A 23,995-nucleotide genomic window follows, 5' to 3' on the forward strand; every position below is an offset into this window, starting at 1 on the left:
CTGCGGCAGGAGACAGCACCCCATAGAGTGCAGCCAAGGCTGCAACCAGGGAGCCAGGAGACCCCACTCTCCAGGGTCTTCCAGTGACTTGCTGTGAGGCTCTGCATACTTTCCTGGGTCCCAGTTTCTAACATTCCAGAATTCCAAAGACCATGATTCTAAGGTTCCTGGACTCTTAGAATTCTGAGACTCTCTTTCTCCCTCGCCTGTGCCCAGCTGGGATACAAGGCTCCGGATCCCACTTCCCATGCAGAATTGCATGGTCTGAAGCGGACAAGGCCTATGGGTAGGGAGGGCTGCCTGGAGGAGGCTGGCCAGGGTGGGACCTTGAGGCTCAGGCAGACTTTGGGGCAGCAGGACTTGATAGCAGGCTTGCTCACAGCTTTCTGACTGAACAGGAACCCTGCCGCGAACCCACTGCCCATTTAATTGGTGTTGTCATAGCAACCTTCACAGCCTACCAGGTTTCTGGGGTCTGTGCCAGCTCCCAGGATTGAGCCCCCTCCCACCCTCAAAGAAAGATTATAGGCAGTAAGTAGTAAAGTGTAGTGGGTGTGGTGTTTGGTACATTTGGGTTCAGGTCCTCTTAACCCGTGAGTCCTCAGGCAAATTGCCCAATCTCCCTGTGCCACAGCTTACTCATCTTTAAAATGGAGGTAATGGTACCTGCCTCACAGAGGATGTGAGGATCAAATGAAAAAATATGTATGCAAAGGATCAATGCTGCAGTAATTGGCAGGGTCGTTTTTATTATTATATTTTGACGTCAGCCCTCCCCCTCACATACACCAGTTTAAAAATCATAGAATAGTATAAGTGAGGGGGATTGCGTCGAGAGGGAAAGGAATTTGGGAGTAGCTTCCGATTCTTGTGTTCCTCTGCTATGTTATCTACCCCTAGCTGGCTAGGGTTTCTCCTAGCTCTGTTTCCTTCTGGTTCTGGATTCTGTGTCTATCGAATATAGCCAGGAGTCACAGTAGGAAAGCCTGGGACATTTGCCTAATGAAACTAGCATTTCAGCTCTAATTATAGCTCACTTATTGGGGACGGCTTCTGACTCACCTTCAGGCATCTGTGTGGAGGGGATAGGAGGGGAGTTTGGTTCAAGGGGAATGAATTACCATTCTGGTGCTGCTTATTGAAAATGAGGTTTTATTCATAAATCTTAGAGCCTTTCCACCTGGAAGAGGACCTCACTGATTAAGCAAGTGCACCTTCCTATTATAGATAAGAAGAGGGAGCCTAGAGATTTTCTGAGATCAGCCAGCAAGTAGGGGGCTGACCCAGCTACAGGTACTTTGACCCCAGGTGAAGGAGCTGGTGTACCTGCCCCTTCTGCACAACGGATGGTCCCATGCCATACTTCCTGGGGCAGCAGCTGGACACTGACAGGTCCCACCACCTGAGCTCTGGTCCCCTTGGAGCTGGCAGCCCCCATTTGGAGGTTGTCTGACCCTAAGCCTCATGTGACCTGACACTGTGGCTGTGCTTGCTCAGTAAGCAGCTGTCAACGTTCTTTTATTTTATTCTTTTATCCAACAGACATTTCCTGTTTTATGAATTTGTGAATTTATGAATTAGAGGAAGTACCCGTGGGTTTGGATTTCTAGGGCAGTATCTCTGGGAATGCATCAGTGTCTACAGCGACTCCAGCATGCACTTGGCACTGGCCAGCGGCGCGGGCTTCCTGCCTCTCAGAACCTGGGCACACTTGGACCGCAGGCCAAAGGCTTCCCTCAGGCGTCTGTCTCAGAGAGAAAGGCAGAGAGAGATCAGAGACACAGAGACAGACAGACATGAGCATTCCAGGGTGGGGGCTGATCGTGGTGGGCCATGTGGAGGCTGATAATGTACAGCCCCAGGGGTGGGCCAGGGCCCTCCTAGCCCTTTGCATTTGCATTTTAGGAAATAAAACAAGGGCAGTTATCTTCTGAGCTTAGAGTGTGTTCCAGGCTCTGAGTGTAGGGATTTGCATACATTTCCCCATTTTAAACCACCCACCAACGCTAGAAGATTATGTGACCCTGTTTTCAGATGAGGGAAGCCAGGGTGCAGAGAATTTAAGTGACTTGCAGAAGGACCTTCGTGTTAGTAAATGAGATTTGGACCCAGGTCTGTCCACTCTGCCCCCTCACTGCAAGACTTACTCTCTCTGGGCTTTGCTCTACTCGTTCATAAAATGAAGTTAATGATAGTACCCACTTCATCAGGAGATACTGCATTTCCCAGGGCTAGGCAATGAGAGGCCTGGCCCAGAAGCCCAGAGAAGGAGGTTCACATCCTGGCTTTGGGGAAGAACTATATCACAACAGGGACAGGGAGGTTCCAGGAAAGATAGGCAGTTGGAACAGCCAGCATCCAGTAGCCTTAGCAGGTCCCTTCCTTTCTCTAGGCCTCTGTCTCCTGTCACTCTAATGGCTGCTCTTCAATGTGACCTCCAGGGCCTCTTGAGTCCTGGTATTCCAAGATGGTGTCTTGGCTCTTTGAGGGCAGGAGGGCTGCTGTTAGGCTCTACTGAATCCTCAAGAACCTATAATTAGAGCTGTCTATTTAGGGACACAGCAAATGTCTTATTAATTATAAAAGAAAGGAAGCAGATGGATTGTTTAATCATTGTCCTTGCTGAAAGGTTATGCAATTAACTGTATAAATATTCATTAAAAGTTCAAGTGGCTGCCTGCTGCACTGAGGTCTGCAGACCATGCCCCTGGAGGTGGTGTGGATGGTCAAGGGACATTCCAGTCACCTGAGCTTTGGGTCAGAGTTTGGAGCTAGTTCTGAGCCACTCCACCCACAAGAGCACGTGGGGTTTGTTGGAAAGGGCAATGCTCTACTCAGGGGAACCTGGACTGTGTGCTTCTCATTGCTGTGCATCTTTAGACCATTGCTTGGTCTCTCTGAGCCTCAGTTTCCTCACCTGCAAAATGGATGAGGGACCGCTGCTCTGCTCCACTCCACGGGCAACACTGACATGATAATCTTTATGAATGGGGCCCCTGGAGTCTGGAGTCTGCGCTCACAGCCTGCAAGGCCTGTTTACCTGGCAGGGTGAGGGTAAGAGTGAAACAGGAAAACATCAAATTCTTAGTGTGGAGCGGCCTGACACACTGAAGGTGCTCAGTGAGTGTGACTTCCTTCCAACTGCCGTGAGCTTGTTTCTCGAGGCCTGGCTCAGGGCTATATAGTCACCTTGCCCCCCAATCCCATTGTTCTCTTGGGGGCTTGAAAACATATAGAACAGCACTACCATGTTTCTGGAAGTGAATTTAAAAGAGATGAAATATCCTATGTCTTTTGGACTTGAAGAATGATAATGTAGGGATAATTAAAGGGGGGGCCTGGGAATCAGCAGAGTGGGGGGGGGTTGCTACAGTACAGATTCCTGGGGTCTGCCCTTGAAGTCTGGATTCAGTCTCGTATGGGTTGGGGCCCAGGAACCTACATTTCCAACAGCTTCCACACCCTCACCCCTTAGTCAGGACTCTGGGAAATGCTGGTCAGCTTCAGCTCCCTGGTGTCCTGGCGGGCCCAGAAGGGAAAGTGCTCCCTGAGGCCCTGCAGTGTGTTGGTGACAGAGCCCCACCTTCCACAGGCCCTTCACCGCCCTGCACTGCAGCCCCATGGTTGCCCCAGGCTCAACCCATTAATTATTTGTTAGGAGAAATTTCTAGAAAATGAATCCTGTATTCCCAAAGTCTTGCCTTCTATTTCATAAAATGTATTCCTAGGAATAACTTTGGGGTCCATACTGGGGTCTAAGGAACTCCTCTCTCCTGGCATAGTAATGTTTTGAGGTCTCAACTCAGACACCTGCCCCCACCCCATCTTGTCTATGCCCTTTTCTCATCCCTGTGGCCTCTCATCCCAGCAGTGGAAATAAGAAGAAAGCAAACTGGTCTGAGATCAGAGAGAAGAGCTGAGCATCAGGCAACAGTAATACACTGCTTTCGGGTGCAATGGGCTATGACAAAGTCGCTGGCATCAGACGCAGCTGACTCTGTTCTTAACCAGCTGTGTGACTTACCACCGTGTACAGCAGTGCTCAATAGATACTCACTGAGAATAAATCAATTCTCATCGGTTACTGTGTATTAGGTATCATTAGTGCACTCTGGGCCAGGCATCCTAGTTCTAAGTTCTTTGCAGTCATTAACTTAGTCATCATAACAATCCTATGAGTTAAGTAATAGTATTACCCCCAATTTATTAGCACAGAAATAAGGATTGTTGGCTAAGGTAGGTAGCCAGAGAGTGACCAAGCTAGGATTTGAACCCAGGCAGCCAGACTCCAAAGTCTATTTACTTGATCTCTGTGCTGAAGGCCACAAGATAATCTTCACCCTGCTGAGTTATTATGAAGACTAAGACTGTGCCTGACACATCCCAGAGACCAACACTTTCAGGCCTCCTGTGTACCCTGGAAGACACTCACAAGCCAGCCTCCAGGTCTGCCTTGGCTGGCCCTGTCACATGGGTTATCCTGAGATGCTTAGAGTGAATGCCATCCCCAGCCCTGATCAGGGTTCTCATTTTTTTCTTCCAAATTGAGAATCAACCCCGGGGCTTTGGGCCCCTGATTGAGTCAGTCTCTGATTGCAACTGCAGTAATTATAGCTGTGTGGTCCCGCTGGGCCCTGCCATGCAGTGGCTGCTCTCAGCAGCAGGCTCGCACCACCACTAGCAGAGGAACTTGGTGGGGGTGGGTAGTACCTAGTACCAGGAGAGTAGCTGAGGCCTGGGTGAACCCTTCAGATCTATAGGTTCAGATCATGGAGTCACTGATCTGAAGGCAAACTAAGGCCCAAATCAGGCATGTCTTGCCCAAGGACATCTAGCTGGGAAGTGACAGGGATGCACGCAGGGCATGGCAGCTCTATGTTGCTGGAGCTTAAAGGGGAGGTTTGAAGGGGTAGGAGATGGGACCGGTGAGGCTGTTGGGGGCTGGCCAGATCAAGGAGGCTAGAGTGCCAGGGACCAGGGGTCCACAAAAGGGAGTTAAAGCAGGGCAGCGGTGGAGTCAGATATAGATTCAGAAAGTCTTAGGGGTAGACAGAGGCTTCTATGATGAAGAAACTAGACACACAGAACAGGAAGACTTTGATGGATTCCCAGGGCCTCAGGCCAAATGGCTGGGGCCAGGCAGTGGGACCAGTTGGCACCATGCCCTGTGTCCTCCTTGGATAAGCCTTGCACATGTGTCTGTTTCCACAGCCAAGCAGGTGTGTCCTGCAGAGAAGCTGAGCTGTGGACCCACCAGCCACAAGTGTGTGCCGGCCTCGTGGCGCTGCGATGGGGAGAAGGACTGCGAGAGCGGAGAGGACGAGGCCGGCTGTGCCGCCTGTGAGTCGGGGCCAAACCCTAGGGCCTGCCCAGCATGGTCAGGCAGCCCCGGGGGTGGGTCGGTAGAGAGAAAAGAGTGATACCAGGACACTAGTAATGGCCAGGCACTTTGGAGACATTTTCTTCTTTCATCCTCACAACCACCTCACAAGCAGCCATTATCATCCCCATTTTATGGGTGAGGAAACTGAGGCTCAGACAAGCGAGGAAAAGTACTCAAGGCTGAGTGATGGAACTGAGATTCAAATTCAGGTCTGAACAGCAAAGCCCATGAGTTTCTTTTACCATGCCTGACATTTGCTCATCCATTCCATACGATCTCCGAGCAAGGGCAGGGAGAACAGACGGGGCCGTAGCAAGAATTGGTGGTGGCCTGGGCCAGGGCACTGGCAGTGTTGGGGGCATGGCAGGAGATAGGGTGGAGGGGAAGAGGACAGATTCCTAAAGTGTGAAGGACTGTTGCGGAAATCTCAGATTTGAGCACAAACATTGCAGGGCGGAAAAGACATTCCTAGCAGCCTCGGCAGGGACAGATGGAAGTAGTCACTGGGACAGTTCCACATCACTGAGCTTCAAACACAAGATTATCTCCATCCCAGGGAGCAGGCCAGCAGGTCCTGGGCCAGTGGGGAGTGTGGCTGGGCCATGCTCGTGCCAATTCAATGGGCACCTACTGTGTACAAGGCCTGAGCTAGGCTCTGGAGGGGACAAGAGGTGAGTCCAACACAGTCTTCCCTCTGGGAACTATGATTAATGGGAGGCAGACTGGCTGTCAATAACTAGGCTGTGAGGACAGGCTGAGATCTAAGAGGTTACTCGGGAGCTTTTGCCAGGCACTTGCCCACCACTGTCTTCCACCCCACTCCCTCCACCAGCCTATGTATTTGCATCTTATCCATCCTTCCTGGCCCAGGGGAAATGCCATCTCCTCTGGAGGCTTCTGAGTCACAGCATTCTAAGAGTCTAAATCTGGAGTTTGGATGTTTCTGAAGGGGGAAGCATCTCGGGATGGGGGAAGATCCTGACTGGGGCCAGCAGTGCCCAAGCCCAGGGATGGCACTGGCTCTTTTCTTCAGCTGGATAATTTTGTGGGGCCTCGCCACCATTGAGAATTCTCCCCTCTCTGCTCCCCCCATAATCAGGTGTTTCTCAGTCATAAAGGGCATCAGTAACTATGGCAGGGGTGAGGATAGCTCTAACTAGGGCATGTTGTAGCAGGAAAGTTCCCTGTTAATTATAACCGTTAGGGGTGTTAGTGGGCTTCTCTGCTACAGCTCACAGCCACTTGGGCAAAAGAAAAAGAATTCTCCCTCTCTTGTCCCTTAGAGTTTCTTCCATCCGTGAATGCTGTGAGTGGGGTCTCTGTGCATAACCCTGAGAATATGGATCTTAACATTGCTGTCAGTTTCAAAATCTTAGAGAGAACTCAGTATGAAGAAGCACTTCCTCCTAGAACTCTGAACATGGACAAGCTGAAGCTGGACAGGAAGGAGAGGAGCTAATTTTGCATCAGCATCATCTGAGGGCCAGACATCACAGTGTAGTGTGTGCTTTTCCCACCAATGCTCTAACATCCCAAAAGCCCAGAAGGAGAAAATAATGCATGTCAAAAACTTGATAGAACTGTCAGCAGTACATGACATGAGCTGCCTACATTGTGAAACTGAAAGCATCATTCTATTTTATGTTCAGTAACAATGAAAAATGACACTTTTTCCACCACAAAATAAAAACACTGACTCTTGGCACCTCCATGTGGAGAAATCTTGTGCTGCCACTTCCACATTTCTTGTGGCCATAGCCATGCCCCACCTTAGCCCCCACGCTTGTTTTTGGCTTCTGTGTAAGGAATGAAGGAAGGAAGGAGGCAAGGAGGTTGCTGCTCCAGAAACAGCTTATACTCCAGGAAAAATACCCAAAAACCAGAAAGCTGAGAGGAGTCAGAGTAGGAAGGAAGAAGCCAAACCTGAGTTCTTTTTCCCTTGTCACTCTGGACTGTGTGACCCTGGGAAAACTGCTCCCTTCTCTGGGCCTCAGTTTCCTCATCTATAAACTAGAAGTTGGGTTGCTGTTTCTAAAGCCCTCCCAGCCTCTGAGCTCAGAGCAGCCCACCGGAAGGGAAGCTAAGGACCCCAGGCAGGGCCAGTATTTACTGCACGTCCCTAAATTAGTCATCATCCCGGTGCTGGTCCAGCACCCATTCACAACACACCCACTCTGCAGGGAGCTCCGTGCCAGGCCCTCAGGACAATGCTGGGTTCATCTCAGAGCCAGTCCCCATGCAATCTGTGGTCATGGGCAGATGGAAAAGGATATGAGACCCAGACATCTGAGCATGATGTGAAAGGCACCCTACAAGCCAGTAGAGGTGGAGAGAGGCTTCCCAAGAAGGGGCGCATGAAGTGCGTATGCAGGAAGTGGAATTTGGGCTCTTGATGGATGAGAACTCATCACTGTAAACTGTAGAGACAGTAGTGGGAAAGAGGTACGTACCCAGCAGTTGGACGAGCTTGAGCCAAGGCCCAGAGGTATAACGTGTACAAATGGCCTGGTGTGACTGAAACCAGGGTGTGTGTGGGAATGAGATAGGTAATGGGATAGAGAGCAGTGGCTCTATGCCAGTGGTCTTGGATGCCAGGCTGGGGGACTTCGGTGGTATAATGCAGGCAGATGGGGGCAAGGGGGTGAGCAGGGACCCCAGCAGTACTGTGAGGAAACAGCCTCAGAGCTTGTTCCCTGGAAGGGTCAGTGTCATGTCACATATCATTTCCTAGGAACATCACAAAGTCCTTTAAGACAGGTGGCACTCTACAGCTTTAGAGACTATCCTGCCACCATCCTGTGGGCAGTAGGACAGGAATTCCTACTCACCAGCGAGGCTGGGGAGGCTCAGGGAAGGCAAGTGCGTTGCCCAAGGTCACCGCCCCCCTCCATGACCCTGGCAGGACCTGGATGGAAGCCCCCTTTGCTGTCCCTGATGGCATGTCCACTACTCAGTCCCATAGCAGGGCTCATCCTGGCCCAGAGGTGAGGGTTCGGGCCCCTGTAGCAGGACCAGCGGGCCGGGTCGCTGGGGAGGGGTTCCGGCTGGCCGACCGGATCTCTGTCCCGCGCAGTGTGCGCCCCGCACGAGTTCCAGTGCAGCAACCGCTCATGCCTGGCCACCGTGTTCGTCTGCGACGGCGACGACGACTGTGGCGACGGCAGCGACGAGCGCGGCTGTGCTGACCCGGCCTGCGGGCCCCGCGAGTTCCGCTGCGGCGGCGACGGCGGCGCCTGCATCCCCCAGCGCTGGGTCTGCGACCGCCAGTTCGACTGCGAGGACCGCTCGGACGAGGCGGCCGAGCTCTGCGGCCGCGCCGGCCCCGGGGCCACGTCCACGCCCGCCGCCTGCGCCGCCGCCGCCCAGTTCGCCTGCCGCAGCGGCGAGTGCGTGCACCTGGGCTGGCGCTGCGACGGCGACCGCGACTGCAAGGACAAGTCGGACGAAGCCGACTGCCGTAAGCCCCGCCCCTCGTAGCGCCCAGCGCGGCTGCGGGTGCGCCCAGGTCGCCAGGCCAAGCGTGCCTTCCTTTATTTATCTGTCAGTATTGCCCTGTTTTACTGTGGCGGAGACCCAGCTTGGGGAAAGTGGAGTGATTTGTTTGCGGTCACGTGGCTACTAAGCTGCAGAGCTCAGGTTTAACTCCAGAGGTCAAGAGTCTTCTGCGGTACCTGGGTCCTTGGATGATGTCCTTCCTCCCTGTCATACCTCCCACTCCTGCCCTTTTCAGTCCCGGGCAGTCGCCCTCTGGTTCCCACGAGGGGAAACCTTGGTATACTGAGGAACTCCTGCCACCCTCCTACCTACTGGGCCTGCTCATCCTTCAAGGCCTCGCCCAGAATCCTCCGACCTTCCCAGCTGAGCTTGGTCTTTCCCCTGGGCTCATGCAGGTCCCCGAGCTGCCTTCCGTTGCAGCACATACCCCACTGTTCCGTCACTCTCTGCATTCCTCAAGCCACGTCTGCACCCTTGATCTCCTAGAGGATGGAGAAGCTCTGGGTAGTGTCTGGGTCCTGGTGCCTGGCACAGCACCCGGCACCCAGTGGATGCTCAGGAAGCGTTGCTGAAGGGAGGAACTCATTAAGAGATGAGCACCAAGACTAAAAAGAAGGCCATGTGTCCACAATAGAGGGGTAGCCATGAGGAGAGGCAGTGGATGAAGAAACAGGAGACCTGAGTTTTAGTCCTGGCTCTGCCAGCCAGAGTGCTGTGTGACCCTGGGTGAGGCCTTCCCCCTCTCTGAGCTTCAGTCTCCCCATCTGTATACCGGAAGTGCCTTGGTCAGGTGTCCTTCGAGGACTCCCAAGTCCAGTGGCAAGTTCAGCCACTGGTTCTGTCCTTGCCAGGGTGGATATGGGTGGGGCAGGAGAGCTGTCGACCACCATGTTGATTTTGACCCTCTCCTTTCCCTCTCCTGGCAGCATTGGGGACCTGCCGTGGAGATGAATTCCAGTGTGGGGATGGGACCTGTGTCCCTGCAATCAAACGCTGCAACCAGGAACAGGACTGTCCGGATGGGAGTGATGAAGCTGGCTGCCTAAAGGGTGCGTGTGGTCAGACGCAGAGGGGCAGCATCCTCCGTGAGAAACCCGACCTCTCCCCTAACTCCAGCGGGGAGAGCAGAGTTGGAAGCTGCCACCCCTTGGTCCCTGAGATGCATCATTCCCAGAGTATCACTTGTCCTTAAACCACCTGGATCCCCTCGCTGGGGTTCTAGTGACACCAGAACTGGGTTTTTAAGGACTTCACAAAAGCTGAAAGAAGTCTAAAAGGACATGAAAGGGCATTACAGGAAGCCTAGCGCCCACCATTTATCCACATCCAAGTCTCCAAGTGGCTTTCCTCACTAGTTTTTACTCACTAGACTGAGTAGAGACTGAATCCTAATACCCAGGGAGCCCCCTTAATTCTCAGATGGCTCTTCTGGTCATCACAGCAGGGTCCCTGGGACATGGGTTCCTCAAGCCATGGTCACTCCAACCCCCAGGCTCTCTGTGGAGCTGCTTTTCCCTTCCTGGGCCCCGGTACTACCATTTCAGATACAGACCCCCAGCCCTGCTCAGCTGCATGATGCTTGGGCATCCTGACTATCCCTCAGGTCCTGTTCTGTGAGCAGAGCTCCCACCAGCTCTGCATTCTGCTGTCTGTCCTGGGCCAACCTCTGGGGCTGGAGCTCTGCTCACTTCCCATGGGCACAGCCCAGCCCTCCCTGCTGAAGGTCTCACCGGTGCTGTCCACTCTCTTGTCTGGCCCGACAGAGTCAACATGTGAGGGTCCCCGCAGATTTCAGTGTAAGAGTGGCGAGTGCGTGGACGGCGGGAAAGTGTGTGATTCTCAGAGGGACTGCCGGGACTGGTCGGATGAGCCTCTGAAAGAGTGTGGTACAGTACCTGTCTACATGCCACCGCTGGACTAACCCCCTCCATCCTGCTGGCACCAAGCCAAGGCCCTTACCTGCCCCTCAGCACACATTCTGCTCTGACCCTCTCTCTGGACTCTTGCCCTGTCCTGTGGCCTCTGATGGAGCTCTTGGCCTCGGAGCCTCTTATTCTACATCTCTACAAATATAAGGGCCTTTCCTTTCCAGCCCAGATGCTCAAAAGTTATGCTTCCTTTCACAAACCCAGCCTCTACCCCTCACTCCTTCCTCATTCGGACCTCTGTGTGCCCCACTCTGGAGCCTCTCGTACTCAGTGTTTCTGCCCTGCTGACCTAGCCAAGCCCTGGCCTCTGAGGTCACCGCCCCCTACAGGAGGGGGAGGTGGATAGCAGGCAGGTGGCCAACTAAGGTACATGCCATGGCCACCTGGCTCCAGCCAGGCCTGAGTGAGGGGAGGACAGAACCAGCAGCATAGGGTGGCATCATCCTGAGCCCTGAGGAGCTTGGACTTTCTGGGACCTAGACTTACAGGCTGGACATGAGTGAGGAGCAGAAGGAGATGGCTGTCCTGATGGCTAGAGCTACCAGGGTGGGTTCCAGGCTGAGAAGGACAGGAGAGTCTAGACTCTGGCTGGGGTGGGCATCCCAGGGAACATGCAGAAAACCCGGTGTGGGCTCCAAGAATGTTCATTTCTGAGGTCAAGGTTTTGACAGATAATTCCTGGGAGGGCAGAGCCGGGTCAGATCCTCCCCCACCATCCTGGCAGACACGGTTACCCAGCACCTCCCCGCCCGGCACTCAGAGGCGCCTTGCTGTCTGGAGCTCCACAGGAACAGCATGTGTCTGGCCCTATGGAAGATTTTTAAACTGATTATGAAAAAAAGAGTAGCTAGGTGAAGGTCACTCAGCCAGCACCTGAACTTATAGGTGACAGGCTCCCACCCCCTCACCTCAAAACCCTGCCAAGAAAAGTCCCAGAAGAAGGAACCTATGGAAAAAGGACAGGGAAGCAGGAACAACTGAGCCCAGCACCACCCAACCCCACCCCTCCCAGACTTGGAGTTGATCAGGGACTACTCACCTACTAAACTCTCTTCTCTCTCATCTTTTGCATGACACGCCAAAGAGAAGTATGTACGCATGTGTTTGTGTCTCTGTGCTGGTGAGAGGCCAGTATCTGTATCCATGGCTCCTTCTCTGAGTCAGGCAAGGGAATTGTATCACGTATCTCTGTGTGTGTTCTCACATCTGTGCGAATGTGTCTGTGGAGTCCATGGGCCTGTCTGTGCCTCTGCATGTAAGTGGGTGTGTGTGTGCATGCAGGTGTGTGCATGGGCTGGTAAAGTGACACTGCCCCTTCCTTCCGTGGGGGACCTCATGCTGCTCAGGCCTCTCTGGATCACCCGTCCTTCTCCTCCCCTGCAGGTATCCCAGAAGAATCATCTCCAGGCTAGATGGAATTGGGAGGGGCCCAGAGATTCCCCTTCAGCCTCTTCCTTGGTGCTAGGCTTCCAGAGAAGGGTTGACAGGGATAGACAGGTCCAGACCCACTACCCATTCTCGCCCTTGCCACCTCAGGTCTAGAGACACCATGCTCTCCCTTGTCCCCTTTCTGAGCCATCCTACACATGCCATTCCATCAGCATTCAGTAAACACAGTGTTGAGTTGCTGCTGCCTGCCAAGGAGAGGGGGGACGTGAGCGGGTGCATGAACGAGGCAAGGAGTGAGAGGGCGAACAAAGGAGCGGATGGCGCCGAGGGAATGACACGGTACAGGAGAGGTTAGAGAGGGCGCGGAGGGACAGAAAGATTCCTGGAGGTGGTGCCCCACAAAGATCACCCCAAAGGTACCATGGCTCAGCCCACGCCAAGGGGCTGGGGCTCAGGGCCGGGCCTGGTTGAGTTAGCCCCACGCCTCCCAGTCATGAGTTTGCTGTGGTCTTGTTCTTTCAGTTCTGCCAACATCTCGGGGAAACAGAAGGAGGCCTAGGGGTAAAGGGGAACATTCCCTAAGCATGGCTCAGGCTGGAGGTGGGGCGCCCACAGCTGTGCATGGCCTGGGGTAGGCACCTCAAGCCAGCTGTTTGCATGGCCATGGCTGGCTCAGCTTAGCTCTGCTTGGCTTGGCTGGAGTGGCGGTGCATGAGCCTGGAGGGCAGAGGGGTGGTGTGGCTCCTTCCCTCGGCTTGCTGAATTAACCTTCTGTGACTCTAAAGCTCAGAAGATGCTGTGAAAACTTGGTGAGCCTTGGTCCTGGCCTCTCTGACCTCCTCTAGGACCCTGCCAGAAGGTGATGAGGGAGTGGGTGATGGGGGAACCAGACGACCTCCTGGCATCCCTCCCACCCTTGCAGCAGTTGGTAATCCTAGGGCCAGACCTGTGACTAAGAGTAGGAATAAACAGGTGTGGAGAGGAGAGGTGAAATAATCCATCATAGTTTATCGTAGGAGAGAATTGACTTAGCAACATCTCAGTGTAGAAAAAGGCCTGGCAGTCTTAGATTAATATGGGGAAGACTGTTCAGACTCCGGCATGGTGGGCCAGGTCTGGAGTATATCCAGAGAAAGGCATCTTGATCAGTAGGGGATTAGAAACCAGTGCTTTACAGAGATTCTGAGGGAGCCATTAGACTCTGGTCAAGCCCACTCAGCAGATCTGGGAGCAGGAGCAGAAACTACGAGGGGGCTGACCCTGTGAGGAAGAACTTTGGTCCAGATGGAGGCAGCTGCCTCAGGAGGGAAGTGGGCATCTGAGGCTGCAGATGTTGAAGCGAGGATGTTTCAGAAAGGATTACTGGGGTATCCTGAGGGTTAGATGACGTCCATGCAGGCCCCTTGGACTCTGAGGTCACGGGGAAGGAGGAGCTGGAAGAAACTTGTTTGTGAAAGGACAAATCTTAGGCAGCCTCACTGTCTTTGGCCTGGCAGTGGACAGAGCCCTGGCCTGAGATGCAAAGGACCTGAGTTCTGGTTTCTACTCTGTCCCTGTTTGTGTATCTGGCCTTGAGCAAGGACCCGCCCCTCTCTGACCCACCTCTTGCCCTGTCACCTGGTTAATGAGGCCGAGGCTAAGAGCATCTATGGGAGTCCTGCTGCCCCGAGACTCTGCTTCAGCTCTGGGCCCATCCCTGTCTGGCCCCCACCCCGGGCTGGGGTCCTGGACCCTCAGGAGCCCGTGTCCTTTTCCAGGGCTGAACGAGTGTCTGCACAACAATGGTGGCTGCTCCCACATCTGCACTGACCTCAAGATCGGCTTTGAGTGCACCTGCCCAGCAGGCTATCGGCTCCTGGACCAGAAGACCTGTGGCGGTGAGATCCTCCCCTCACACTCCCAAGTAGGGGAAGATCCTCCTGCCAGTTCTGACCTCTGCTCCTCCCTACAGACATTGATGAGTGCAAGGACCCAGATGCCTGCAGCCAGATCTGTGTCAATTACAAGGGCTACTTTAAGTGCGAGTGCCACCCTGGCTACGAGATGGACACACTGACCAAGAACTGCAAGGCTGTCGGTATGGACACCCTAAGGTGTGGGGGGGAAGGGGGAAACCCTGAGGGGTACAGAAGGCAGCATGCTTCCATATATGTGAGGAGTGGATGTGCACACCCATTGCTCAGAGTGTACATACACATCGTGCACACTGCACTGCGCACGGACACCCACACGGACACTACACAGAGGCACCCAGAACAGCCCACAGAGACCACACTCACACAAAACCCAAATATAGACAAGCCACGCGGACTACACACACAGCATAGGCAGCCCACACAAAGAGCATGACATGTGCAGATCTAACATTGATCAGTTCAGCCAACTGAACTCATTCGCTTATTTCAGTTCTTTATCCTGGACACAGAACACTGTTGTAGGCACCGGGTTCAGCAGTAAGCAAAACAGACATAAATCCTTATTGCCCTCATGGGACTTATATCCTAGTGGGTGAGACAGACAAGAAATCAGATAAATAAATAAAATGCAGTGCATGGCCAATAGTAATAAGGGTTAAGGAGAAATACAAGCTGGGAAGGGAGAAGAAAGTCCAGGAGGGCCGTGGGTTACATTTTTAGATAGATCGATCAGGGAAGCCCTCACCTTCATGAGAAGGTGACATTTGAGGTGAAGGAGTGAGCTGGCATTTTTCTGCAAGAAGATCATGAGGCTAAGGAACAGAAGTGCTAAGGCCCTAAGGTAGGAGCATGCATGGTTTCAGATAAGTGAGGACTAGTGCAGCAGGAGCAAGGAGGACAGACGATAGCCTGACCAGGCGGTGGCGCAGTGGATAGAGCGTCGGACTGGGATGCGGAGGACCCAGGTTCAAAACCCCAAGGTCGCTGGCTTGAGCATGGGCTCATCTGGTTTGAGCAAGGCTCACCAGCTTGAACCCAAGGTCACTGGCTTGAGCAAGGGGTCACTTGGTCTGCTATAGCCCCCCGGTCAAGGCACATATGAGAAAGCAATCAATGAACAACTAAAGTGCCGCAACGAAGAATTGATGCTTCTCATCTCTCTCCCCTCCTGTCTGTCTGTCCCTATCTGTCCCTCTCTCTGTCTCTCTCTCTGTCTCTGTCACACACACACACACACACACACACACACACACACACACACACGGAGGACAGACGATAAGTCAGAGAGGTGACTCGGGCAGATCACTAAGGTCTTCTAGACCAGTGGTCCCCAACCCCCGGGCTGCAGACCAAAACCGGTCCGTGGGCCATTTGGTACCGGTCTGCAGAGAAAGAATAAATAACTTACATTATTTTCGTTTTGTTTATATTTAAGTCTGAACAATGTTTTATTTTTTTAAAATGTCCAGATTCCCTCTGTTACATCCCTCTAAGATTCACTCTTGACGCTGTCTCGGTCACGTGATACATTTATCCGTCCCACCCTAAAGGCTGGTCCGTGAAAATATTTTCTGACATTAAACTAGTCCGTGGCCCAAAAAAGGTTGGGGACCACTGTTCTAGACCACTATGAGGACTGACGCTCAATTTCACTCTCATTCAGGGGAAAGCTCTGAGGGTTTTGAGCGGAGGAGGGACAGGTGTGTCTCACATTTTAGCTGGCTACCTCTGGCTGCTGTGTTGAGAATAGACTGTAGGGGACAAGGGAGGAAGCAGGGAAGCCATGTAGAGGTTTTGACAGTAATCTGGAAGAGAGGTGATGGTGGCGTGGACCAGGGTATTACAGTGAAAATGTAAGAAGTAGAAAGACTAGGTAGATTTTGAAAGTCAGAATTTATTTTGGAACAACAACAGGATTTACTTATGAATTAAATGTGAGATATAAGGGGGGGGGTGAATCCAAGGTTTTTGGCTGAGCAACTGGAAAAATAGGATTGCTATTTATAGAGTTGGGAAAGATGGTGAGAAAAGCAGGTTTAGGGAAAATTAGATTGATTTGGACATGTTACGTTTAAGAAAAATACACATCTAGACCCTGGCCAGGAGAGTCAGTTCGTTGGAACGTTGTCCCCATATGCCAAGGTTGCAGGTTTGATCCCCACAGGGAATGTATAAGAATCAACCAATGAATGCATAAGTAAGTGGGACAACAAATGCAGTTAAACAAAAACTGGATTCTAAGCATGTTGGTTCCTGTCACAGTCGCAGCTCTCAGGAGAAAACCACCTCAAGATATCCTGTAACCCAGCCGCTGCCTTAGGAAGATAAAGTGTCATCACTCTCACTTTGGTATCAGGAAAACCACACAGTTTATCACTGGCAGAGCGAGGCTGTGAAGCTAGCTTTCTGCCTTCTCCTCCCTGCACTCAGAGCCCGGTTTTCTGTGCTCTCTGTTTGTACCACACCTGCCCTCTCACCCTGCCCTGCTTTAAAAGAGTCTCCGTCATTACACACAGGTCACACACCCAGCCCCAGGCCCCACATGGTTCTGTGCTGGTCCCACCTGCCCCTGGGGAACACAGTAGCCTGGCACAGGTGCACAGTGGCAGGAGCCAGGTGGCCTACAGAGTGTCAGCAGGAAAACAGGAAGGGAAGAAGGCACAGGCAGCTCCAGGTACATGGTTGCCCCTCGGACAGTGTGGGTGCCTCATGACCCAAGACATCTGAAAATGGACTGGGGACTCGCAGCCTGTGCTGAGTGCTGGGACCTCAGACCTCTGCAAGAGCCAGGAACGTCTAGGTCACTGATGATCTTCCTGAAATCTAATCTTAAGTCTTTAAATGGGCTTTGTTTCTACATTGGCAGTTGTGTGTTGTCCCATTGCACATATATAATCTGTGTCATATATCTCACACATCCCACCCCTGCCATTGGTTCAAAATAAAGTGCAAATTCTTCACCCAGCTCACAGATCTCTTCATGGTCTGGCCCCTGCCAACCTCTGCAGCCTTATCTCTTGCCATGTCCCCAAATACAGTCTGCATTAACTAAAGACTCACAGTGACCGCCCTGAAATCTCCTCCCTTGAGTCTCACCCCCAGCTCTGATGTCTGCCTTCCATGCTGAGCCTTAGTCATCTTTCTAAAACACTTAATGCTCACATTGCCCTTCTTGAACTGTTACAGTGGGGCTCTTAAGCAGGAGGTGGTAGTTTCTGTGAAGAAATGCATTCTAGACCTGTGGTGGCGCAGTGGATAAAGCGTTGACCTGGAAATGCTGGGGTCGCCGGTTCAAAACCCTGGGCTTGCCTGGTCAAGGCACATATGGGAGTTGATGCTTCCAGCTCCTCCCCCTTCTCTCTCTCTCTGTCTCTCTCTCCCCTCTCTAAAAAAAAAAAAAAAAAAAAAAAAGAAATGCATTCTAGGTAGCAGGGACAACTTGAGCAAAGGCCCCTAGGCAGCATAGTTCTGCTGTGGCTGGGTAACGCAGGTAGTCTGGTGGCTGGACTCAGGTGTGTGTTAGAGAGGTGAGGGATGAAGTTGGATAGGGAGCTGGGGGGTCACGCTGCAGAAGGCCTTCAGTGCAAGCCTAAGGAAGAAAAGGGAGTCAGAAGATTTGGGGGTAGTTTATATCTAATAAAAAGACCAAAAATCCTGTTATGCATGGTGCTTTTGCATCACATGCTTTCTGTACCCATTATTTTATCTCCTTCTCTAACCTGTGATGTAGAAATTGTCACCTCTGTTCTACAGAAGAATGAGGCATCACCCAGCAAACCAGTGGCAGAGCCTTGGTTTCCCCTTCCCTGCCTCTTGCACTGACCCTTTCTTTCTCAACCTCCCGCTGGCAGCTGGCAGAAGCCCGTCCCTAATCTTCACCAACCGGCACGAAGTGCGGAGGATAGACCTGGTGAAGCGAGACTACTCACGCCTCATCCCCATGCTCAAGAATGTCGTGGCGCTAGACGTTGAAGTTGCCACCAATCGCATCTACTGGTGTGACCTCTCTTACCGCAAGATCTACAGGTAAGCAGTGGCAGGTGTCAGTCAGTAAGGCCTTAGGGGATAGAAGCTGACAGAAGAGAAAGAGGGTGGCCTCTCTGCCCCACAGGTCATTACACACAGGTCACACACCCAGCCCCAGACCCCACATGGCTCTGTGCTGGTCCCACTTGCCCCTGGGGAACACAGTAGCCTGGCACAGGTGCACAGTGGCAGGAGCCAGGTGGCCTACAGAAGTGTCAGCAGGAAAACAAGAAGGGAAGAAGAATTCTCCCGAACAGAGCTGGGGCTTAGGAAGGGACACAGAGCCACAGTGGCTATGGAACTGCCGGGACTTCACCCAGTAGGTTGGGCTCTGTTGAGAAAGCGGCTTTGAGCTCCACATGCCTGGGCTTTGACTGACCCCTGGCGGCCTAGTGGAACAGTGCAAGACATAAGAAATGTTCAGTCAGGGCAGAAAGGAAGAAATCCCTGGCTTAGTGAGGATTTTCACAGCAGCTTACATATATGTGTTGGATCCTGAAGACTCAAAGATGACTCAGACTACCTGGAGGATTCCACTCATAATATAGTGATATCAATGGTGATGAGCATGACGAACAAGTACAGAGGAGGCCTCTGACTCAATCTGGGAGGTCAGGGAAGTCTTCCTGGAGGCAGTTACCCCAGCCCAGCCCTTCACTGTGTCTGGGACACCGCAGTCAATGGATGGTGGCTCTCAGGGAGACTCCCTCCTCACACATGAACTTCTCTCCTGGGTTCTCAGATCCCACCCGCCTACCTCCTGGCATGTCCAGGACCCCATCTGGCAGTCATAGCCTTTCTTTGTCCTGAGATCCATCCACTTAGCAGATCTGCCAATGACCAGCCCCTGGGGAGACTGTTGAAAGAATGATGGGATAGATGGGTGGATGGACAGACAGATGGGTAGATAGAAACAAATATACAGTACCAAGTGCTACTCACAACTCAATGCTTACCCCACCACCACCACCACACAGAGACACACACTCAGTTTGCACTCACACAGAAACAGCTAGAGCAGTGCATGTCCAACAGTGGTTACTGAAAGAGGCAGGGTATTATAACAGATTGGATATGGGGCTAAGGAGGAAGCGTCCAAATGAACTCCCAGGTTCATTTTGGGAGTTTTAGGTTCTGACTTGGGAGGTTTTGTGGATGGTGGTGCTGTTCTCTGATGTGGGAACTCTGGAGGAGAATCCAGTAGGGGGAGGGTTGGGCAGTCTAGCCACTGGCTGAGGGGAGGGGAATGGCGATACGGAGTTTTGGATGTATTGAGTTTAAGGTGTCCATGGGACACCTAAGGGGAGCCAGTTGGCTTTACAGTCTGGTGCTTAAGAGAGTTGTTGGGATGGGAGAGTCAGTTATGGATGGCAGTGGGTACTATGGATCTACCTTCCCAGAGACAGGTTATGAGGGAGAAGAAAACCTTGGGGAAAACAGCGTCTGGGAGACAGAAAGTCCTGCTAATGTTGCCTCCTGAGTGTCTACTGTCTTTTCAGCCCCCTCTCTCCATTCCCACTGGCACAACCCTCCTGCTGACCCTCTTTATCTCTCACCTGGATGCAGTGAACAGCCTTCTCACCAGACTCCCTGCCTTCATTCCCTCCCCTTCCAGTCCATCTATTAGTCCATAGGTGCCACAGTAATCTAACATGCCTAACTGGCCCTGTCCTCTTACCTGTTCAGTTACCGGCTCCAAAATAAAATCCCAACTCCCTAGTATGGCATGCAGAGCCCCTCTGGATGTGGCCCCTTCTGATACTTACTACCAGCCTGACATCCCACCTGCCCAGCTCTTCCCCCACTAAATAGCTCTCCTTATTCAATATTCCACAATATACTCCTCTGGGCATTTGCACATGTTATTCCCTCTGCTTTCTGTTCTTTGTATTCCTAACAAACTAGTCCTTCAGGACTGCAAAGCCTTCTGCCACCCTCCAGGATGATGTCGTCTCCATTTCTCTGCTGCTATAGCCCCAGATACTTTCCTTAATCACATTATACTATAATTATCTGGCTGTAAATTTCTGTCCCCCACTAAACTGAGCTTCTCCGGGCCAGAGGCTGTGGCTGATTCAAGCTGACATGCCTACTCTGGTGGCCTGGGAATGTGTTGAATAGAAATTAGCCAAGCTCCTCTAAAATCACTGCCATGGCCCAGAGGGCAGAGAGAGAGGAGAGGGGTGCGCAGGCAGCCCTGAGCTATGCGTGGGTAGACCAGCAGCCCCACAGCCAGCTCTGGTTGCTCCTAGTGCCTACATGGACAAGGCCAGCAACCCGGCTGAGCAGGAGGTCCTCATTGACGAGCAGCTGCACTCTCCAGAGGGCCTGGCAGTAGACTGGGTCCACAAGCACATCTATTGGACGGACTCAGGCAACAAGACCATCTCAGTGGCCACAGTCGATGGTGGCCGCCGGTGCACTCTTTTCAGCCATGACATCAGTGAACCCCGGGCCATCGCCGTTGACCCCCTGCGAGGGTGAGTGTCGTCACCTAGACCTTCCCATTCTCCCACCATAGGCACTCAGTCTTCATTGAGTGTCTGTCATAAGAGCTATCTTGAGGGCTTTGGAAGGCCCTAGACTACTCAGACACAGCCTATGGGAAGAAAGTCCTTGCAGGCCCCTCAGCCTATCAACTGCAGACCAAAGGCTCCTTTGGGCATTAGTTGCCAGGGCTCTCTTGAGACTCTACTGCTCGCTCATCGTACTATAGAACCAGAGCATCTCAGAGCAGAGCAGGTCTCTAGAGGTTGTCTAGGAGAAGGTCCTGGGGCAGGAGGGCTGTCCTCAGGCTGCTGCATGCTGCCAACAGGCAGCTGGTGGCTGCTCACCCACTGCCGGAGACAGGAGCTCATTCCTTCCCCTGGGACTGTTCTACCCCATTAGAAAGTATTTTTTGTTTTGTTTTCTCATATTCCCAAATCTGCTTCCCTTTGACTTCCTCCATAGTCCTGATGTAAATACATGAGGTGAAAGTACTCAGCCCAGAGCCTGGCACATAGTAAGTACTCAATAAATGTTCAAAAAAAAGAGAGAGAAGACTTGGACAGTTCTAGCTGTGTGGCCGTGCTACATCATCCACTTTCTCCTCTGTGGACCGGAGTCATCAGGGAGGATTGACCAGGGCCTTCCCACTCTGGCATGCCAGGGCTCTAGTTAAAGCTGCCCGAAGGGAGAGGCGGGCTCCTGGGCTATCCAGCAGGGGCGGGTGGACACTTGAGGAATACAGGCTTCCCGGGACTCATGAGGTGAAGGCTAAAGCACCTGCTAACTAAGATTTGATGGTCCCAGTGGATTTCAGAGGTTTTCCCAGTTCCTACTAAGCATAATCTTCAACATTCGGTGGGGCCATTGAGCCCTTGTGATCCAGACCACCCCACTCATGTCCCTGACAAGAAGCCCTATTGGGTTCTTCTCTCTTTTAGGTTCATGTATTGGTCTGACTGGGGGTACCAAGCCAAGATTGAGAAGTCTGGGCTCAATGGTGTGGACCGGCAAACACTGGTGTCAGACAATATTGAGTGGCCCAATGGAATCACCCTGGGTGAGCCCTGCCTTCCCTAGCTAGGGGGCTGTTCCAGCACCTGGTCCTGACCACGTCCTCAGCCCCACAGGTTGTTCTGCATACCCTTATAGTGCCGGTGCCTGTGTTTCCTGATGGGTGTCCCAGGATGGCCTCAGTCGAGGCTTGGCCCAGAAATATGGGTAGGGAGGGGGCACGAGGAGCAGAGTCCCAGGCTGTGGTCTCAGGCTTGTGACCTGATCCCCTGTCGCCTTTTTCTTCCACAAGATTTGCTGAACCAGCGCTTATACTGGGTAGACTCCAAGCTGCACCAGCTGTCTAGCATTGACTTCAGCGGAGGCAACAGAAAGATGCTGATTTCTTCCCCTGACTTCCTGAGCCACCCTTTTGGGATAGCTGTGTTTGAGGTGAGCCCCGTGAGGAGAGACATGGCCCCATGAGGAAGCTAAAGCCTAGAAGAGGTATATTCAGATGGGATGACTCCCTGAGAGTTGTCCAAATAGAAACAAAGGGGCAGGAAGGCCACTGCCATGTTTGTGCACTTTATGAGCTGGCTCCGTGCAAAGGCTCTGTGGCCCGTGGCCCACCTGTCAGCCTTTCCCGTGCGCCCTTCCCAAGGCCGCTGTCTCAGAGCACTGCTCAGGGGTAAGTTGTTAGACTGTTTCAGAACTCGCAGCACCCACACTTGGCCACGTATACAGAACATACCCAATAAAGGGAGGGAGGGGAGGAGCAATCTGTATTTCCTTACAATCATTTATTGTTGGAAATGGCCTGAGATGCTATTCACTCAGCACACTTTTACTGACCTTTTCTGGACTGTGAGATCATAGAAGTGACTCAGGCATCATCCTAGTCTTCAAGAATCTCCCAGGAGGGGGACAGTTAAGACCCTCATGATTTTTTACCCTATCAACCCTTCTCCCTGGAGAACAAGGAAGTGAGACCCAACCATGGTCTCAAACACCTACCTCTTCCCCAAAACTAAGTCTGCCACCAGAGGAGGGAAGGCAAAGGGACAGTGGTCTGTGGTGGGCATTGGCAATATTGCTTGGAGTGACACCACCAAGCAATGCTCTGAATTTATGGGCAAGCTAGCCCCTGCTTCAAAACACAGGTGTGTTCGGACATGTGTATGTGCTTGTGCATATCTGTGGCATGTATATGTAAAATATATGTATGTGCATGTGTGTAGGTAAATGCATTTAAAAGAGTGCATTCCTGTATATGCTGGTGCCTATGTGTATAAATCTGTGTACCAATACATAGACTAGTGCTTATTTAGGTATAAGTGTGCCTTTGTATGTGTAGATGAGCATGTGGGTATGTGTCCAGATCTATACATGAGACTGCTTGCTTGTACCTGTCAATGTGGATATGTCTGCAGATACACATCTGGGCTTGTATGGACTAACCATTGGGCTTGTATGGACTAACCATTGGATGCATATATGTTATACCCAGAGGCTGTAGGAAGCCCAGCAGGGAATAGTTCTCAGGTGTTCACACATCCCCTCCAGTCATGGTCCTGGGCCCCAGTAATGGTAACAACTAATAGAGACCCAAATTCGGCTTTGCTGGGCTCCAGGAAGCAGGCCCAGCTAAGCATTAATGAGCAGTCCCCAGGCAAGGGCGCAAAATCACTGACTAGCCCTCTGAGACAGGAGGGAGCCAGAGCACACGCCACAGATCGGAGGCCGAGAGTCCCACTGTGAATCTGTGGGCAGGATTGCTCAGGGGAGATGGCAGGGCAGTTCTGATGCCCAGTTTGAGGCTGGGCCCTCAGACTGAGATCAGGGGTTTAGGCTCTAGCCCTCCTATCCTCTGCATCTGTACCCCATAGGACAAGGTATTCTGGACAGACTTGGAGAATGAGGCCATTTTCAGTGCAAATCGGCTCAATGGCCTGGAAATCTCCGTCCTAGCTGAGAACCTCAATAACCCACATGATATTGTCATCTTCCATGAGCTGAAGCAGCCAAGAGGTGAGCCTTCCCTTGTCCCTGGTCCCCTACCCATGTCCTCTCCCTCCACGAGGCAGGCTGCGTCCGCGTTCGTGTAACGCAACGTCTCAGCAGCCCCGGGAACGATGGCAGCAATCTCTCTCGTTGGCAGAGTGCTTTGCTGCCATGTATTTATCTCGTTTTGTCTCAAGCAAGCTCTTGGTGTAAGGAAGCCTGGTTGTAAGGAAATAAATATATAAATACCCTATTTTTTCCAATCCTACAAAGTTTAGGTATTACTGTTCTCATTTAACAACTGAGGACACTGTAGCTCAGAGAGGTAAAATATTGTGAGGAGGTGGCAGAACTAAAATCTAACTCAGAATCCT

At 52.2% G+C, this 23,995-nt stretch overlaps 2 protein-coding genes across 12 annotated transcripts in view; both read left to right on the forward strand.

Annotated features, from left to right (window-relative positions):
- Positions 1–23,995, forward strand: part of LRP8 (LDL receptor related protein 8) — an 80,364-nt gene that overhangs the window by 39,358 nt on the left and 17,011 nt on the right. For 2 of the 11 annotated variants that reach the window (XM_066269145.1, XM_066269150.1), the window contains exons 4-15: positions 5,212–5,340; positions 8,457–8,840; positions 9,805–9,927; positions 10,642–10,764; positions 12,718–12,756; positions 13,953–14,072; positions 14,147–14,272; positions 17,963–18,137; positions 20,390–20,617; positions 21,566–21,684; positions 21,931–22,070; positions 23,507–23,648. In XM_066269145.1, coding sequence (XP_066125242.1) covers positions 5,212–5,340; positions 8,457–8,840; positions 9,805–9,927; positions 10,642–10,764; positions 12,718–12,756; positions 13,953–14,072; positions 14,147–14,272; positions 17,963–18,137; positions 20,390–20,617; positions 21,566–21,684; positions 21,931–22,070; positions 23,507–23,648 — 1,848 coding nt within the window. The remainder of the gene's footprint in view (positions 1–5,211; positions 5,341–8,456; positions 8,841–9,804; positions 9,928–10,641; positions 10,765–12,717; positions 12,757–13,952; positions 14,073–14,146; positions 14,273–17,962; positions 18,138–20,389; positions 20,618–21,565; positions 21,685–21,930; positions 22,071–23,506; positions 23,649–23,995) is intronic. The other 9 variants (XM_066269149.1, XM_066269151.1, XM_066269155.1 and 6 more) reach the window with 7 other exon arrangements.
- Positions 1–23,995, forward strand: part of CZIB (CXXC motif containing zinc binding protein) — an 88,215-nt gene that overhangs the window by 24,571 nt on the left and 39,649 nt on the right. The window lies entirely within an intron of this gene.

Source organism: Saccopteryx bilineata, chromosome 3 (assembly GCF_036850765.1).
Source record: "Saccopteryx bilineata isolate mSacBil1 chromosome 3, mSacBil1_pri_phased_curated, whole genome shotgun sequence".
In the NCBI taxonomy this organism is placed as follows: domain Eukaryota; kingdom Metazoa; phylum Chordata; class Mammalia; order Chiroptera; family Emballonuridae; genus Saccopteryx; species Saccopteryx bilineata.